Raw genomic sequence first — 19,707 nt, forward strand, 5'->3', positions numbered from 1 at the left:
CCATGAAACAGATCATATAAATATCTTTGCATAAATATTATCGGAGTCTCAAAACCGCACCAACACGAATACCGGCCCTGTTATTGGAGAGGTACGGCAGCTATTTGGTCGATCGCACGTGGGTGCCCACAGGTAATCTAATCAACAGTCAGGTACACGGGTCTTTGGCGATTAAAATGCAAAAGCTTGATACTCAGAGTGTTCCCACTAATCTACCTGCCTTAATGATTGGTGATAACGATGGTTGTTTGGCGAGTCCCGCAGTCCGTCCCAAATAGAATCCGACGGATGTTCGTGTCATTATACCCCTTTAGAAGCCGCCTATGTTAAGCTAATTAATTTTTTGAAATCTAAATAAAAGGGGAACGATCATATTCTCACAGTGTTGTTAAATGGTTCGTCTAGTAATGGTCAGCCTAGACGATGAACATTTAATTTATATTATAATATTTATATAAATATACTTATCTTAAATGTCATCGATTTTATTTATATATTTATCTTAAAACAACGATACTATAGGTGGTGGCAGACCAACGACACTATCGATTTTATCTTAAATGTCAACGTCCTAGTTATATTTTCGATGGTGACGGACAACGACACTTTAGGCGGTTGTTGTGGATGAGAAAAGAAGACAAATGGAGTGGAGGAAGAATATGACATAGATGTCGACACTTTACGTTTGTGTCAATACCGATGTAGATGTCAAGCAGCCCTTTCGTCACTCTGCATCTACGTCGATGTCGACACAAATGTAGAGCATTAAAATTATCTTTCTACTCATCGTTTTTATGCTTTCGTAAGTAAAATCGAATAAATTAAGATAAATGAAACTATATATTTCATTTTTCATAACTATAAAGATTTCAATATAATTTTTTTAAACCTAAGAATGCTAACAAAGTTTGATCACTTGAGATAATATATAATTAGTTTTTGAAAAAATGACTTAAATTTTACAGAATTAACAAACCTATTTACACTTAAATAATATGCATTGAAAAGTGCACATAAAAATCTAAATATCTTATATAAAAATCTCACTTAAAAAAACATACTTTTTCACACATGATTGAAGCGGAGATGGCAATGGTCATGGCAATGATATAAGAAGAAGAGCTAATGATGGAATCAAGTCAGCAGACACATGTCAAATCAGGTGATATATCGTGTGAAGAATGTGTTAGATAAAACTTATATCTAGTCGAACACTCCAATGATACACAAATAATTTCCTCTTCTACATGTAGACTGGGTTAGCATCTGTTTGGCAGAAAAAAAAATGCACAGCCTTCTTCTTTGAAGGTCAAGTAGAATTATTTTGGCAATCTGAAGTCGTCCAATCTAGTCCAACAAATCCCATTCAATGATTCTGTACAAGATAGCCAATTCAAGCGTGAGCCACAGAAAGACATGATTATAAGAGCTTGGTTCTCTGACTTTCTTATTCCTGTTGATTTGAATCTTTCTGCAGTTACCTCAGTTTCGTTGGAAATGCTTCACAAAATAACACTGGTTCTTTGCAAAAGTGTGTTCCTCTAAATCTTCCTGCCAACAATGGTTAGTCTAATTTTTAAGATCCATCATCCTACATATCATTCATTAGCTAAAAACCTACTCCTGTCAAGCGAGGAAATTGGTACAATTAATCTCCTAAGATTCCTTTTTCTTTTCTTTTTGAATAACCTCATCCTGTACATATTTAGAACCCTTTGAGCCCTACTTAATCCATATTGGCCACCACAACTTACTGTACACAATCATTCCTAAACACAGACAATCAAACAAAGACTGCCAATTTAGTTCTAGATGAAAATAGAGGGACTTGATGGTTGAAGGCTGATAAGTTGGTTTCGACCTCACGATAGCAGCCAAATTCTTCAGATTGACATGAATAGGAGGGTGCCAGGGAAGTTCACAATCCTACTAAAAGATGTCAGATATTGATCTTAGGACAGTAATAACAGATGGTAGACAGAGACATGCCTTGCTTCAGATTGGGACTGCTGCACTTGTTTGATCACCGCAGAAGATTCCAGCGAGAGTCCGGTCTCTGCTGGCTACTCAGATTGAATACATGACAGATCACAGGCAAAAAAAAAACAAAACAAAAAGGGATGACTGGCTGCTGAAGCAGAAAGGAAAAAGAGAAGAAAAGTTGAGCAACAAGGATTGAGGGATAAGGAGGAACCCTTGGCCAGAAAAGAAAATTACATTGGTGGACAGGAGGTCCTGTGAATAGGACTCTTTATGTCAAGAAACACAAAGACAAATCAAATCAAACTTTTCAACTACTTCAACGAACCGATTAGCAAATCCTAATCAATTAAGACCTTTTCCTAAAGGCCAGTGTCCAGATTCAGCAATATTGGAACATCTTTTATCCCAATTCCTCCCTCCTTTTCCAGTGTGCACAGCAAACTGCTGCTTGTTTCTTACCTATCAAAATTTTCTGAGAACTGACCAGGATTTGACTCGAAACAATTCCCACTCAAATAAGACATTTACCTAAACATCATGGTATTCAGATTCAACATGTTGGAACATCTTTTATTCCCTCCTTCGCCAGGGTGATCAACAGACTGCTCCTTGTTTCTTCACTAACAAAAATTTCCCACCAAACCCAAGTGACTAGAATTTGACACAAATCAAATCCTACTTTTACCTGAACATCATGTTCCAGATTCAACATAATGGAACAGCTTTTATTCCAATTACTCCCTCCATTTCCAGGTTGCACAATAAACTTCTGGTTGTTTCTTACCTGGCAAAAATTTTTCAAGCAACCTGAACTGACTAGAATTTGACTCAAATCAAATCTCATTCAAAATAAGACTTTTACCTAAACATCATGGTGTCCAGATTCAACATATTGGAACATCTTTTATTCAACATGAGAAGGTGAATTTGTGAATCTACAATTCTTCACCAAAAAAAAAAAAATCATGTGTAATACCAACCTTACTGAAGTTAAATAACACTACTAAAAATAACAAAGTAGTTGCAATCTTAATTGTAAGTTCCATTGCTGTTACTTAGTACCCTCATTATAAAGATTCTCCACGAAAGCATTTCTCTGCTGCATGGCAGCAAGACTAATCAACTAAAGGTTTAACAAATCTTCACAACTTAAATAGAGAAATTGTCATTCTGCCTCCTATATTTTCTTTGACATTTCTGAAGAAAATTCAGTACCACTCATAAGCTTAAAGTGCAACCTTAAAGGTACGCATTCCTAATTGTTGGGTAGCCTTTTAAATTTCAAGTCACTACATTTATTGACTGTATCCACACCAGCTTGAGGGAACAATGTTAAATTGATATTTATTCATAATATACTGCATTTTTTCACATAACCCTCTCAAAATTTGTATTAAGATCCAGAGATCATTCATGCCATGGATAATAATGATGCTTATATTGCAAATAAACAAAGAATTACATATACACACATGATTGAAACTCATGGGATACCAAGATATAATGATGGACTTAGATGTCACACAAAGAATGAGTTAAGACCTATGCCTACTAGCACATATTGGCATTCACATAGAAAGGGTGGTGCATTGTTCAAACCTACAGCCAAAACAGAGTGTGGGGACCATCAATTGTGCAGTCTTACCCTTGTGAGAAAAAAGTTGTTTTCGTGACCCGAATTTTTATTCATGTAAATCATAAAGAAGCAATCGTACCGTGAGACCAAGGCCCACCCTCTCATGGAGCAAGGTTCTCAAGCTGACACAAAATTGGCATTGAGAATGCATGCATTTAGCACCCTTAGTTTTATGATATTATGTTTGTTTAAATTTGATTGATTCTAATTACCAGATGTTTGGGTGGGGATGGGGGAAGAAAACCTATAAACCAATTAGTAAAGGAATAATTTATTAATCATATCCCCCACAATATAATGATTTTATTTCAACAAATACAGCCTCTTGCAACAAAATAATTTGTATTTCATTCATCCATCAAGCTACACAAATGATCACATATAAAGAGAGAGGATTTTTTTTTTCAACATTTCATCAATAGGTCTAGAAGATGTTTATCCCACCATCATGCATGTGTCAGCAAAACATAAAAAAGACATGTGCTTAAGCATGCACCATGTCACGACACCATTTGGCATGAGATGTGTTGTAGGAAGTTAGATACTTGTTAGACACTACTAGATTAGATATCTTATACATTTACTAGTTCTCATTAAATAAATGATGGCACTGTGGTTTTTTTTTTTTTTTTGAGAATGATGTTACACATGTCATCTGACAGACAAAACATTAGTTGAAGGAGTATTACAAGTTCAAAAAGGTAAATAATAAAAGGCTCCAAATATGGAAGTCAATGATGAAAGGGGAGAAAGCAAGCAATTTCTTTCGGCTAGAATCCAGTCAATGTAGGCAACTTTGTAGCATAAAACTTGCATTCCATTTCAAAAAGAAACTATCGCATGTTTGTTCAACCTATTCATGGGAATTGGGATCCACTCATAACATACAAATTTAATATCACATCTTAACTTAATAGGATAACCAGCCTAATTTCATTGAAAGCCTAAACCACTGAACCAAAATGCTTAAACCCAAATTACCAATAATATACTCTCCAAACATTTATAGGTTAATCTTAGTTTTTGTCCACTTTCGATGTAAGACTAAATATTTAAGACCTAAGACTAAATATTTAAGACCTAAAAGTAAAAGAATAGATATTCTGCAAGTTAACAGAATCACATGAAGAAAGCACTACTTATTCCGCAACGAATGGTTGACTACGACCGTGTGCATTAACCTTTCGTTTCTAAAGTGAATCACTTATGTATATATATATATTCTCGTCATCACTTACATGGTTAAAACAACTTCAAGTTCGTGACATTACGAGATCATTCTTAAGATTCGAGCTTTCTTCGGTAAACATCAGAAACTAGGATGACTCTGATCTAAGGGCCACACGCCGTCAGACCAAATACAAGAAGCACCCCCATAGGTAGAACACGAGAAGAAATAAAATGAGGTCATTTATACGACACAGCAATGCCAACTAGCCATTAATCTTCGATCGACAGTTACAGAATCGACTGAGTAGCTATGTGAAATCGACTAGATTGAACAACGAAAGCATCTCCGAGAAAGAGGAATCCACACCTGGAGAAGGCTCGTCGCATAGCTGACGTAGTTCCGTACGACGCCCTGACTAGTGATTCGGATCTCGTTCTCGTTGATGACCGATTCCGGCCGCGGCCTCTCGACCTTCTGGTATCTATCCATGGCTCACAGGGCGCTCCTCCAGCGAAGGCCAAACGAAGGTTAGGGTTATGAGAGGCCGCTTTCTGCTCTGATTCAAGACACTGTTTTGCCGCAGTTTTATAAGAAGCTTGACAAGTTCTATATATATATATATATATATATATATATATATAAACAGCTTCATCACCCCCTCTTACCGCATATGATTAGTTCGATCTTAATACCATTTATTTGATATAATTACTAATTTAAAATAGTTAAAGTCAAATTCTTAATAAGAAACCTTTATAGACTTAGTTATTCTTCCACTTCCCAACATGACTAAATTTAATCATTAATAAAATAACTTAATTTAATATTAGGTTAATTCTGATATGAATTATCACAATCAATCTCTATAGCATAATTTAGTCATTAACTTGGGTTTGAATTACTAGCCCAAAATACATAACTCTATTTGGATGATAATATATCCATTAAATTTTTGTACACCTTATTTAATCTCTTTGACCTCTATCATCATATCTAATACTAGATCATTTATCCTCAATAGAATCATTTACTCATTAACCTATTTATTATGAATCACTAATCCAAAATAATTAACCTAAATTTAATAAATATATATATACATATAATTATATATAATAAATTCTTATTAGCTACTATTAACAGTAGCTATAAATACATTACTTAATTGAGCATGAAAAAAAAATATATTTTTTTTTTATGGATCCAAGAGATGGCAATAGTACTTTAACCCAAAAAATAAAAACACACTTATATTTTATAATGGTTGTCCAACATTGATGAGGTATTTTCAGGGATGGACATAAGTTGAAGATAAGGATTTGATAAGATCTTAAAATCTTATCGTAGCTCTGATACTAAATAATAAGACCCTAAAGTCTTATTGTAAAAAAGAAGAAGAGAAAGGGGATGATCACTTCAAGGGGATCGACCTCCTTGATCGTTTCGAAAGGATCGACCCTCCTTGATCACTTCAAGGGGATCGACCCTCCTTGATCACTTCGAGGGGATCGGCCTCTTAGGTTTTATCAAAAGACAGAATAATATTTTTCATAAATTATTGAAAAGAAGTAATTACATCCCTGTTTATAGAGTTCCACCCAAAGTTCATCAGGACTTGAACTCTAATAATAAATAAATATTAAATAAATCTCTACTTGACTCTAACTAAATCAAACCGACTCAATAAACAACTGGACTAAACAGACTCAATAAACATTATTAAAAAACTTTAAAAAAAGATCCGATTTTAACAATAAATATTATAATATGGAGATCAAGAATTTAAATACTTGTCAGATTTCATTAACCTATTAGACCCTTGAATACTAACATAAATCCATCAGTCAATATAATAATAACAATAATAACAATAATAATAATAATCATCATCATAACTATCAATTACAAGCTATACATTTTGATATGGATACATGTATTTAAATATTTCTACAAATAATTCTGAAGAATTGGAAATTCCTATTTAATAAATATCACAAAAAATTGAGTTCTTTAAGAAGTTCACTAATTCAAATAATAACAGAGAAAGTAGAATAATTCATTTGAATGTACTGGTTCTAATTGCAGCGGATTCTTACTCAAAAATTATTTACCCAAGGGTACCGCAAAGATGAATGCCCCTTCTTAAGGCTCTTAGCAACATATATCCTTCATAAACAATCCAAGTTCAAGCATCCATCTCAATATACCAAGAGAAACTCGTGTTTATAAATATAATATAATCTGATTTTAGGCATATCAATTAAGATGATGGATCTGCCTGCTGGTACAGCAATTGGAGTGTTGCAGTGACATTGTTGCCTTCTCAGGATCATTTGCATTAACACAATGGCAATACAGCATCACCTTCTTCAGCACCCCCTTTGCAAAAACATTTCAGCTACTTCAGGACATTCTTAAGAAAGAGGAGTCGTTTGTCTGTCCAGTCAGCAAAAAATGTGATATTAGACCTTAGAAATGTTGAAGTTGACACAACAAATTAATAATTGCCTGGATGCATAGAACCCATTCATGTCATCAACCATATCAGAAAAGAAAACTTATTACACATATAAATATAATTTCAGAAATAAATGCAGATGAAAATGGCTAGAAACTTATCTCCCTGAAGATACCAGAAGAAACATCTAATCTGAAATCCTTATGGAATGATCATATTATGTTGATTTTGTTTCACTGTTTGACCATAAACTGTATCGACACCTGTAAATCAAAATTGATTGCAGAGTTCATTCATAAAACCAAACCATGACATCATCCAATGAGAAAATCTCTTCAGAAGGCTCTATGTATTTTTGTGTATTCTTTGATGCCTGTGTTTCAGATGAACCAATCACCAAAAACATGCAAAACTAGAACACATACATGGTTTGAACTTCGAAGGACTGCCCCTGGATGATTGTCTGGACTCTTTAGGATCAATTAGAACTTTAAGAATCTGCAAAGACTTGACAGGAAATTCGTCTGAATTTTCTGATGCCAACCATATTGGACAACCATTGATGAGAATCAGTCAATTCACAACTGGTTCCCGTTCCGACCAATCCCAACAAGTTTCAGTGAATTCTGGCCAGTTCTGTCCAAATTTCAGCTTAGTTTAAGAATTGGTCTTGGCCAATCCACTTTGTTTCAAAAATAAAGAAATCCTATTGCATGATCTGATAAGGACTATACAGTAACCAATCTGATGATCTCGAACTTGGATACTAAAGCCAATACCAAAGTAACCAAACAGAACCGCAGTCCTGAAAATTGAGTCATACAAGCCACAGTAATCAAGGTTGATAAAAGTTTAGTTTCCAAGAGTATGAAAATATGTGAAAGACATCCTTCAATGTGAAATAAACGGTGAACAAAAATAATGACAATTGATAAGATATATTAAGGACCATTCTACAAGAAGAAAAAACAACTACCAGTGGGAGCTACCTGAATCTGTTGGAGAACTGTAATGCTTCCATCTCAATTCAAAAACATGGCTTTTGCAATTGCTACAGCAGATAAAATCATCTTTCTAGTTATTACAGGATCCAGATCAAAATTCGTCCTTTGAACTACTTCTGAGCATAAGTTTACTCCAATGTCAGTAAATCCTTCCTGCTTTTCCTCTTCTTTTCAGCCCAAGATGGGCCATATATTACCAGATTCGTCCTGCCAAATCTCCTATCAGCTATCTGCAGTAAGATACTTAATGGGTGAGTATTACTGCTTAACTGATAGGCTTGTCAAACATTTTATTTGAAGGCCTAAAGTGTTTGTGCAACAGAATAAATAGAAACAATGATATACAGGAAAATTCAACATGCTACCTGAATGAGGAAAAATAGAAATTGACCGTTGGGGCCTTTATTGAGGCTTTAAATCCCTCTCCCTCTCCTCCTTCACTCACTCTCTCATTCTCGCTCTTTCTCACTGTCATTTGTGAACTCTTACTTGCGACTAAAAGTTCTTAAATGGCTCAAGATCAATGGAAGAAACTTCCTCCCAACAGATCCAAAAAGATAAATTCAATTTTTACTCCTTAGATCCAAACTATTCATTTATGGCTTAGATACACTTTATTCTTATCTAAATAGAAAAAATCTTTACAAATGATTTTTTCCTATTTTCTGACCATTTTCCAGCCTGTTTTCCGAAAACTGATACATACCAGCATACCATCTCACAGTACTAACCAGTCAATGCCAGTCCACCAAGGGACGGATACCACCAATCAACAAGGCACAACGGTCCTTGGTTTATACAATATGTCCATCTATAGTATATTACATTTCATCTATCTTTATGCTGAAATGGTGTCTGGGATATGAGGTGTTAGGTAGAGAAGAAAATGAGGAACTGATAAATTAAACAATTGAGTTCAGAATCATAAGCAAAAATATCTGCTTCATACAATTAATAGATGATATAATTAATTCCTTAACTCTGACCGTGACCGCCCCCCGCCCCCCCTCTTTTTTTTTTTTCTTGCAAATGATAGAGGGGAGGGCCTCCACCTAGGGAAATACCTAGGCGAGTACCATGTCATCATCTCCACAGACACTTGAACCTAGAACCTCTTCAAGAAAAAGAGGTAATACAAACAGAGGCCTCAGTGCACTCAAAGAAACTTGCAAACAATTTTGGTTCAATTTGCATCTATTCGCTAAAGATCATCATAAAAAATATGGACCAACAATTCAGTGACACCATTTATTTTAATATATTATTCTGCCCACTCTCCCTGTAGTAAATTTGTTGATTAACCTTTGTATATTTGAAGAAAGTATTCTTAATGACAAAAAATGTCTTGCCAGAGCAGAAGTGCCACAGGAAATGCTGCAAAACAATTCCGTTCCAACAGGCACATTCTAGTTCACACACCACCTGTGCTGATAACCTTAAGGCCTAATATTCATAGGTATCCAGGACATCAAGTATCCGTATAGGCCTACATCTACATGAAAAATTACCATAATGCCATATGGAAAAGATAAATCATGAAAAGAATATCATTGCCAGTACATTCTAGTTGAATTAAACACTAATAAGTTATAGAACCATAATCATTTTGTGTACAGATTGTGCCAAAAAAATGTACAAGAACTAGTTTATTCAGTGGTAACACAAAATAAAACAAAGAAATCGAATATTAAATGCCGGTAAAAGAATGGGTGACAGGAATCATAGAGAAAAGCTTTAACACACAAAATAGTGTGACTTGCACATTTGAGCCTTGGTCCTATGACAGCAACAGCGATTTGTGACATAATTTAATAATCAGGGTAGTAAAATAAACATAAGCATGACATTAATAAACAAGAGGGATAAGTTTAACAAGCATAGATTTATTATTATAGACTAATATACAGCAAGGGACAAGCTATGATAATCCACACGAAAAAAACATCTTGTATGATGACAAACAAAATGTTATAGTCCACACTATGAGTTCCTTTCACCAAAGAACTAGAACAAATAAACAAAATGTCCCAAGTCATGATCCATCCCAATGGAATAACTTAAGCCCAAGTTAATAGTACTATATTCATTAGACCCTTATAAGTTAATCAAAATCTATAGCCACTTCCAATGTCAAACTAAATCAAAATATTGAAATATTTCTCGCTTGAAGATTTGATTAGGAACCAAAATAGGTCATAAACCTTAATGCATGTGAGGCCTAGCCTAGTGATGGCTTCACACTATGGCGTGCCCTTTAGTCCCGTCCACAAGTAGTCCTTTCTTAGTCGAGTCCTTCACCCTCCTCAATACTAGATTACTTCTAATACCATTTATCATGACTACTTCCAATAAGATAACTTTAACTTATTAAACCTGAACCACCAGTCCAAAATGCCTAAATCTAACTTACAACATTCTACCCATCAAACCCTTATAAACCCATAATCAATTCTAATGTGAGACTAAAGCAGGGTATTATATCCCTAATATTAAAACATTTAAAAAAAACAAATTTTTTGTAACAAACTATTGTTCTAATTTAATCCCTTATCAACCTAAAACAAAAGTATTTTACTGTCTGACAAGTGCCAACATAACGAAATAAAAAATTATCATACTATTAAAGATATTAAGATAAGAATACAAAAATAAAAAGTTGATAGAAAGTACTTTTATGAGATGACCACAAGAGTCAGCCAACAAAGTCTTAAGGGGATACTCCACCAGCTAGCAAAAAAAGACAAGTATTACAGTTAAATCTGACCAGAGCAGCATTAAGAAAAAAGAAAAAAATTATGCCAAAGCATGACTCACGATGAAACAGTCTTCTCCAACCAAAGGTGATTTTCCAAGATGATCCATGAGCACGGTATAATCGACGGCCATGTAGGGTGGTGTGACACTTATATAGTCAAATGATATGTTCTTATCTGCAACAGAAGAAAATTTTCAAATTTATCAGCTATGGCAAGTCTTTAGACTGAAGAGCTAGCAACTTGAAAACATAAAGAATGACTCAGCTAGATAAGAATTAATATTGAAACAAGGCCATAAATTATTTTTTTGGATACAGTTTAAATATGTTGTTATTATAGGCAATATTAGTCATTCAATAACTAAAATCAATTTACAAATTCTAATATGGTATGGCCACCAAAAGTGAAAATGATCAGTGATTTAAAAAGCGCGAGGCGCCAAAAGGCGCCAAGGTCCAAAAATGCCCAAGGCGCTAAGCGCTCGCCCGAACGAAGCGAGGCGCTAAAATATAAAAATATATAATATAATTAATAAATATAATTATTTAAAATTTTAAATAAAAATATGCTATTAAATTAAAAAAATCTAAGATACAAAATCACAATGTCACATTAACAAAAAGTTTCAAAATTCAAAACAATAAAATTTTATTAACAGTGTTGAAAATTAATCATTTCAAAATTCAAATAAACTTAATATTAACAATATAAGCCTGCTGACGAAGAAACGATGAAGCAGCGGCGAGTGGCGACAGCGGCAAGCAGCAGCGGCAGCGGGAAAGGGAGCGGGAGCGGCGAGCAGCGACAGCGGCAAGTAGCGGCAGCGGGAGCAGGAGCAGGAGCGACGAGTAGCAGGAGGCGCGAGCAGCGACAGAGGCAGCGTTTGCGACCAGCGACAGTGGCGAGCGGCGACAACGACAACGTTTGCGAGCAGCGACAGTGGCGAGCAGCGAGATTGGGATCGGGATCGGGATCAGGATCGGGATCGGGAGCGGCGGTGGCGGTGGCAGTGGCAGCGGGTTAGGGTTGGGTAAGGGTTAGGGTTGGGTAAAGGTTATATCGGTTTAGTTGGTTCGATTGAACTAACTAGCAACCGAACCAGGACCGAACCAGACCTAAAATCCTGGTTCGGTCGCCTTGGTTTACCCAGGCGCTCACCCGAAGCGCCCAAGTGGCACCTGTTTGAAGCGCGCCACCTGGGAGATTAGCGAGGCGCTCGGGCCTCGCCTCGCCTCGCCCGAGCGCCTTTTTCAATCACTGAAAATGATACCATATAATCTTACATAACAGTGGAACCAACACACCAACCAATCACTGTATGCATAAGCACACTAAAATATGTCCAAGTTTCGCTAAAATAAGCACTCATCCTAAATGTATCATATTGGCATCCTATGATGGGTATCAACTTGAACTAGAAAACATCTCCAGCGAGAAAATTGCAAAAATTTCATAAATATAACATCTTAGTGTCTCAAGGAAATAGATAATAGTCAAAAGAGCAATATAATAGCTAAAAGTACATCCGGCAGAAGGGTTGTAGGAAAGGTATCCCTCAACATGAAGCATCATTTCTTCAGATAAAAGTTTTCTACAAATGAAATTTTAATTTGTCCATTTGTGAGATCTTTGTTTTTTAGCTTTGACCATGGGATTATTTTAAAAAACAGATCTCTCCTCTACAAGGAGTACCAAGCAATCTAGGCTCAACTTATTGTTAATACATTCAATTTGAGATGCTTAGTAGACAAACATGTGGACTCATATCCCAATAATCAATTTACAACCTGATGCAGCTTTCCAAAAGAGACAACATAGACAACAAAATGTCATGCTAGTACAATTTCAACAAGATGTACAACATCTTTGAAAGTTGGGAATGTGCCACCTAGTCCATCCATATTAGATTGTGATAAGTATTTACATGAAATCCCAACCAAATACATAATGGATACATCCAGAACAATTTTATTTTATATCTATACTCTTATATTGATAAGTGGCTGACCCAATTGGATCCTTTACCACTTTTGGGTCTTCCACTCTTCTTAAGTGGGTGAAGGAAAGAAGTTCTTGTTTACCTAACAATGTTGTGTCGATGGATGCATATCGGCACAATGTTATGAAGCCATTAGACACCGAATCACCCTCCTAAGGGTCCCACCTCCACTGGCAGCTAGATTTTCTATTTGTCTATTATTTTAGTTATACTCTTGTCTCCTAAGAATCACCCTCCTAAGGAGGGTTTTACATCTTGAGTATAGATCCACACTGGTGGATGACCAGATTTACATGGATTCGTTAATAATGATGTACTGAAACATGGTAGACTAGTATGTACCATAATACAGAGAAGGGGAAGTAGAAGGAGAAAAAGAGGAGGGAAAAGCAAAAGAGGAAGAGGAGAGGAGGGAGAGAAGGAAAAGAAGGGATAAACGTGTCTTTAGATGGGATTGTGTACCATACTGCAAGTCTTGGTAATCGTTTTGCTACAATTACAGCATAATTATCATACCTTAGTGGTTTATTCTCGTCTCTCACTCTCTCCCTTTCATCTTTGTAAAGGTTAATTCTTGAATTGGAAATACTCTGATAGGAAGATCATTTATAGAATGTAAAAATGGTCATCACTCAACCTACAAGACAGGTTGAAAAATACCATGCAGAAACAATACCAACATGCATCATGTCAATCTACAACAAAGATGCCAATGTTGACCTTTGATATGTGCTACCCTATACAGTGCCAAGAAGATATAGGCACACCCCTACACCATGGTATGAAAATCCTTGCCTAACAACAGTGCATTTGAAAAAGAAAAAGCTTCTCATGGAAGATGTATTCTGAATCTCTGCCAATTCTGTTTTGCTTTGGCAAGCCAACATTTGGTTAGAGGTGGCAAACAAATTTTGTAAGAAAGGCCCAAACTTAATGTACTTGAGACATTCACAAAATTTTTTAAAGTGCTATTAATGAGTGGTGAAATGATTAATACGAGGAGAGGTAGAGGGTGACCTGAAAAGAAATTACAAAAAAAATATAATTGAAGATTTAGATACTCTTAGCTAAGGATATGACTTTCACATAACTCAACGATACAAAAAAATCCATGCAACTGATATCAAATAGTTAGGAATTTATGACTTTGTTGTTGTTATTATTGTATGGGCATCAACGTTTGAAACTCCACCTAATATTTTTAATGTCAGTCTACTTTTTCAAGAAGTGCAACTTATTAATAAAATTTTTTAAATTATATATATATATATATATATATATATATATATATATATATATATCATAAGTTTCATCAAGGTTCGTCATACCACGGTGTACCGCCCGATATATACCAGTTTGACAAGGGACCGATATAGGTGGTACATATCAGTCTATCGACATACCTCATTGTATTGTGTGTCGGTATATCGGTATGTACTGTACTGATGACCGATCAGTACATCAGCACGGATCGGTAAACCGAACCATGAGTTTCATAATCTAAATAATATTTCAATTGTGTGCATCCAAGTCCACTTTGTGTCTTAGCTTGATTAAATTGTAAGAAAATAAAAAGGGCTAACTGTGATGCAATCTATCATACATCCAAACAATCTAAATTTTTGAGAGTTACATTTTTTAGAAAAATAAAAGAACAAATAATAGTGTACTATATCAAAAATATTAAAGCACCCATAACTATAAAAAGGAAAATAAGAAATATCGCAGATCTTATATCTTCATTCAATGTGAAGGTAAAATTGGATACCCTTTTGTTGCCTAAATACAGAACTATTTTGTGAATCAATATTAAAATCCATGCCAAAATTAACATAAAACATCACTATCTCGAATATTATGCATTAGCAATAGAACTTGTAATAAGTATATCTATATTATTAACCCATAAATCAACACTAGTATAGCTTAACTTTCCTATATTGTAGGCAAGGTTGACCAATTCCTCTAATTTTAATTATTGACTGTCATGAACTCATTATGTATAAAGATAATGCATCCAAAGCCTCCTTGAAGCACACCAATCCTGACGCAAGTACATACGAAAGTCAAGCATGGTCTCTATCACAAGAACCTCAAATCCATTAGTCAACCACCCACTGTACTCAGTGATTTGGTGTTTAATTCTATGATACTCTATACCCAATACAACTTTACCAAGGACAAGAAGGGATTGGCAAAGGCATGCCCTTCATGTGAGAGCAAATGATTAACTAATATGTTAGCTTCTTGGGATTTTATTCCACTTTAAACCAAATTGTAAAGAATTTGCAAATAAAATATATACTTTCCAATTAACTATTGTAGGCATTATTTTACTTCAATGGAAGGATACTAAATATGAGAGGACTAAAATTTAACCTCACACTGATACAAATAAAGCATGCCAGGTACAATAAACTTCTAATCTTCAAAATCCTATCAACAAATATAAACATATAAGCAGTGTTAAACACCACTTGATGACCCTTAAGGCAAAATAACTTAGTACCCTATTTGACTCAATAAAACCAGCAACTGAGCTTCTATAAAAACATCAAAGACTTCCATGATTTACCAAAATATAAAACATGATCATACAACTTAGGAACCCAGAAATGATTTCTAACATTCCCAAAAATAGAGGGTAAAAGATATTACTTCTTAAAAAAATGGATAATTTCTCTTCAGAACAGTATAATCAGTAGACTCAAAACACTCAACGGAACAAAATGGTTCATGAGTATACCGCCTACTAATCACATCTTACTTTGTCAACAATATACAGACATAGGCCATGGATGCATGCCCATGAAGTGCACGTCATGCCTCGATGGGCACAACAAAGTGCTTTAATCATAGAAAAATGTGAAAACGTTCACAAGTGTTACAGTGAACATTATTTGGTGCTTTTTGTTAGTAGCACATATGCGTTTGAAAAAATGTACCAACTCCATTCTGTGGCAGCCACAAGCCACTAAGCATGCATGGAGCACTTAGTTTGACTCTAATATTTAATTAATAAGTGAGCAAGCTACCAATAATCTAGAGATGCAAACAAAATTATGACCACAGTTATTGCCGATTATAAGAAAAAGGAATAGTTATCAGTAAAGCCAGTCCTTTGGACAAATTTATGGTCCTAGTTAAGGTTGACAAGGATTGCAATGAACTAATGGCAGGTAAAGCAACATGAGTACCTGAAGATTGTTCAGCTTGCTCCAAGAATCTTTCAACACGAATTGTATGTATAACTGAAACATTAGAAAATCCTGTCCATTCTAAATTGGGTTGCAGCACTTCAGAGACAACCCAAGGATCCATCTCAACGAAGTGTACCTGGGAAAAGAAGCAAATTGGCGGTTTACAATAAATAACACATAAAACGATGAAGAAGAATAGAACAAGGAGACGGCTTATATTGGCAAGATATTAATTTTCATTAAACAATGAGCCACCAATCAAGGATAACCAACTTGGTAAATCCAAACAAACAGAAACCGACTATTTTGTCTACCAGATCATAAGGGTTGCCAGCAAGATCAGTTGTGAAACTCAGAAGCTGAAGCAGGTATGAAATGAGACGGACAGAAATACTTGAAACTAATATACAAATAAAGTTTCTAACTTAGAAAACACCTCTGAACATCCACGGCTTATAGCTTCAATTCCAACAGATCCAGTTCCACTATACAAGTCCAACCAGCGTCCTGGCCTTAGCGAAGCAGGACAGCCACCAGCCACCTAAAAGCCATAGAAACTATTGAAACCAATCTCATTATTGGAGATATATATATATATATATATATATATATATATATATATTATGGTATGCTAAGGATGCTGAAGATTATAATTGTGACATTTTCAAGTACAAATAAATTGCAATTTTAAATAACACCAACTAAGTTCTGCAGATCTCATCCATACCAGTAAAATATCAAAGGCTGCTCCTCTGACAACTTCCATCATAGGTCGGACATCCATACCTTTAGGCGAAAGCAACTTCTTCCTGCGAGCTTTTCCTCCTAACACCTAGGCAAAAAAAAAAAAACAAAATCCATTTCTTAATTAACAAAGCCATGACAATCTGAGAAATAAACTTGAAATTGAACAAATAAACCATCCTGTATTTTCTCAATCTCCAAAAATGAAGAAGCATCAAAAGGATATGGTTCATGATAAATAATTATGAAGTTACCTGAAACATAGCAGTTGCAGAAAAGGGAACTGTAGTCATAAACTAAATCATACAAATATGAGAAACAAGTGAGGAGGCAAATTTCTGGAAGGATTACTGAACGAATGTTGTACCCAAGTTGGAAGTTTCAAATTACAAGTAAATTAAACCCATAGAGTCATCCCAGGGCCTCATCCTGTAAGATGCTTGATGTGGCCATGATTCAAACTTCAAAGTTAACAACTGGGAATGAATGACACAAGACCATGATGTTCCTAAAGAACTAATTAAAAAATGGTTCTACCTGGTCAAGATTTTTTCTTTTAGGCATGTGATTTTGTAATGATATACAGTTAATAAAAGTTGCTCTCACGAATGCACAAACTGAATTTTTCCTTCTACTTATCAAGTATGATTAATTTATGCATTTTAATCATTTTAACAGGAAACCTCTTTATGGTTCCCTATTTGCTCAAGCCCTATGGTAGAGGTTGATACCTAAACCAGCCATCTAATTGGTTAAGTGTTGCTACACTTTGCAAGGAACACAGCTATGTTAAAATGGCATGTATATTCAGTAGTTGTTATACAATGGTCTTGTGATTGCTATATACTACTTTTGCCAAGATTTTCAGGATCTAGGTCAGAGTTGAGATCTGGATTGCCACTCTGTTAAGATTGGATCTGAACTACCTAGCTATTACTTAGACCAACTGATTAATAAACCTGGACCTATACAGAGTTTTAAAACATTTCAAAACTCAAACCAACTTAAATGAATCCTAATCTACACTTGGATGGCATCAATCATTTAGTTGAAAATGATGTGTGCAAACAATCACCTAAACAGTAAAAAAGTTCACAAAAGTTCTCCTCAAAAGTAGTTTTATCACAACATTGCTTACGTGATGCTGCACAAAACCAATTATGACAATCCGGGTATCCTAGTTCCAGTAAATAAGTAGAACAATAGTAAATTAGACCTTAACCCATTTAATTAATAATGCTTTTATTATAATCAAATGTGTACAGGAATTTTTTATTGGTCCATTTTCCCTCACTTTTATCTTTTAGAATCATGAACCCATGTTTTCCTCCATTTTCACAGACTAGAAGCGCACAAAATAACTAATTTCCCAAAAAAGGAAAATCACCATAATTTGCAGAAATTTTGGAAATATAGAAAAAAGCAAGGAAAGAAGACCATCATATATATATATATATATATATATATATATATATGCACCCCAGAAAGGCAGGTGCATCGCCCCACGAGACTCATTAAAGGATCCAAGTATCAAGAAGATGTTCCAAGAGGAAAGATGAACATCTCAATAGATTTGGGAGGATGAATGACCTAAAAGGGAAAATAAATAAAAAAAGGTATAATGCCTTCTATAAAAAATGCAAATGTATTTATATTAAATATGGGGATGGAAACATCAAGAAAAAAGTTATGCACTCAAACATGAGCTGCTTTCCCCTTTGCACAAAAAGACCAGCACGGAAGCATTCATGTTCACCTTTTTTTTCCAGAAAAAAGGAAACTATATTAACAGCATTCATGTTCGCTTATCAATGTCTGGGAGATATGACAATCATCAATATGGGGTAGCACATTAGCTGAAGGTATTTCCACTATTTCCCTAACTTCGTTATTAGCCTTAAAAGTTAGAATCATGCGACAAGATAGCTGAGATTATATTGTGGACTGATCCTTGGCGTAGGGACTACTATTGTCGAAAAGCATGAAATCTCTCGATAATGGTGCACAAAGTAGCCTGAAGCTAGGGAAAACAGCTGCCACTTCAAAGCTAGTTTGTACCCATGTGCACAATGTAAAACACAGTAAGAACTTCCCGCGGGGAGTACCTGAAGCAGCCTATGGGTAGTCCGCGGCGGCGGCTTCGGCTCGTCAAGTGGCAGGGGCATGCGCTTCCCCTTCCCAGCCCTGTTTTCTTCATCCCTCCTCCTCCTCCTCAGCTACGGCGTGCATTGATGATTCAACCAAATACAACAAAGATTGAAGAATTACACAGGGGAGTAGATACAGTTAATGAGAAAAGAGGAAGAATAAATCGAACCTTGTGGGCAGATAGGGAGATGCAGTCCGACGGGTCGAGGCCGTGGGTCTCCAGTATTTCTTGCTTCCGCTCCAACTCACGCCCGTAGACCGGCCTAGCATCTGCGCCACGCCACGAAACATTCCAACAAATAGGCCCGGGTTAGTCGGTTGAGTAATTCGTGTAGAGAGTGGTGAAGGAAGAAGATTATTCATACTGGAGGAGGAGGAGAGGATGAGAACGGAAGTGCGGCGGCGGTGAGGGTCGGCATTGGGGAAGCCGAAGAGGGGAAAGAGGGCGGCGGGGAGGGATGAAGGGCTTGCGGAAGTACGAAGATGACGCTGTTGACGGTGATGAAGGGAGGAGAACGGAGGAGAAGGAGAGAGGGCAGAGGACGCCATCAGCGGCAGCGACGCCCAATTATGCTCGGGTTGAGGGGAGGGAGGGGGAAGAGCCAATC

General features: G+C 35.8%; 1 protein-coding gene across 2 annotated transcripts; it reads right to left on the bottom strand.

Annotated features, from left to right (window-relative positions):
- Positions 1 to 6,791: 6,791 nt before the first annotated feature.
- On the bottom strand, positions 6,792 to 19,707 carry LOC135628015 (uncharacterized). Of its 2 annotated transcripts, XM_065134536.1 has the most exons (11): positions 19,465 to 19,707; positions 19,269 to 19,369; positions 19,057 to 19,167; positions 16,935 to 17,039; positions 16,644 to 16,748; positions 16,205 to 16,343; positions 11,067 to 11,182; positions 10,923 to 10,979; positions 8,238 to 8,482; positions 7,674 to 8,053; positions 6,792 to 7,511 (listed from the first exon to the last, which is right to left on the bottom strand). In XM_065134536.1, exons 1-9 carry the CDS (start codon positions 19,646 to 19,648, stop codon positions 8,381 to 8,383), a joined length of 1,020 nt encoding a protein of 339 aa, XP_064990608.1. In that variant the 5' UTR covers positions 19,649 to 19,707; the 3' UTR covers positions 6,792 to 7,511; positions 7,674 to 8,053; positions 8,238 to 8,380. The 2 variants fall into 2 exon arrangements, with proteins under 2 accessions (XP_064990608.1, XP_064990609.1); XM_065134537.1 differs by lacking the exon at positions 7,674 to 8,053 and having other exon boundaries at positions 6,792 to 7,226.

This window comes from Musa acuminata, chromosome BXJ2-11 (genome assembly GCF_036884655.1).
Source record: "Musa acuminata AAA Group cultivar baxijiao chromosome BXJ2-11, Cavendish_Baxijiao_AAA, whole genome shotgun sequence".
In the NCBI taxonomy this organism is placed as follows: Eukaryota; Viridiplantae; Streptophyta; class Magnoliopsida; order Zingiberales; family Musaceae; genus Musa; species Musa acuminata.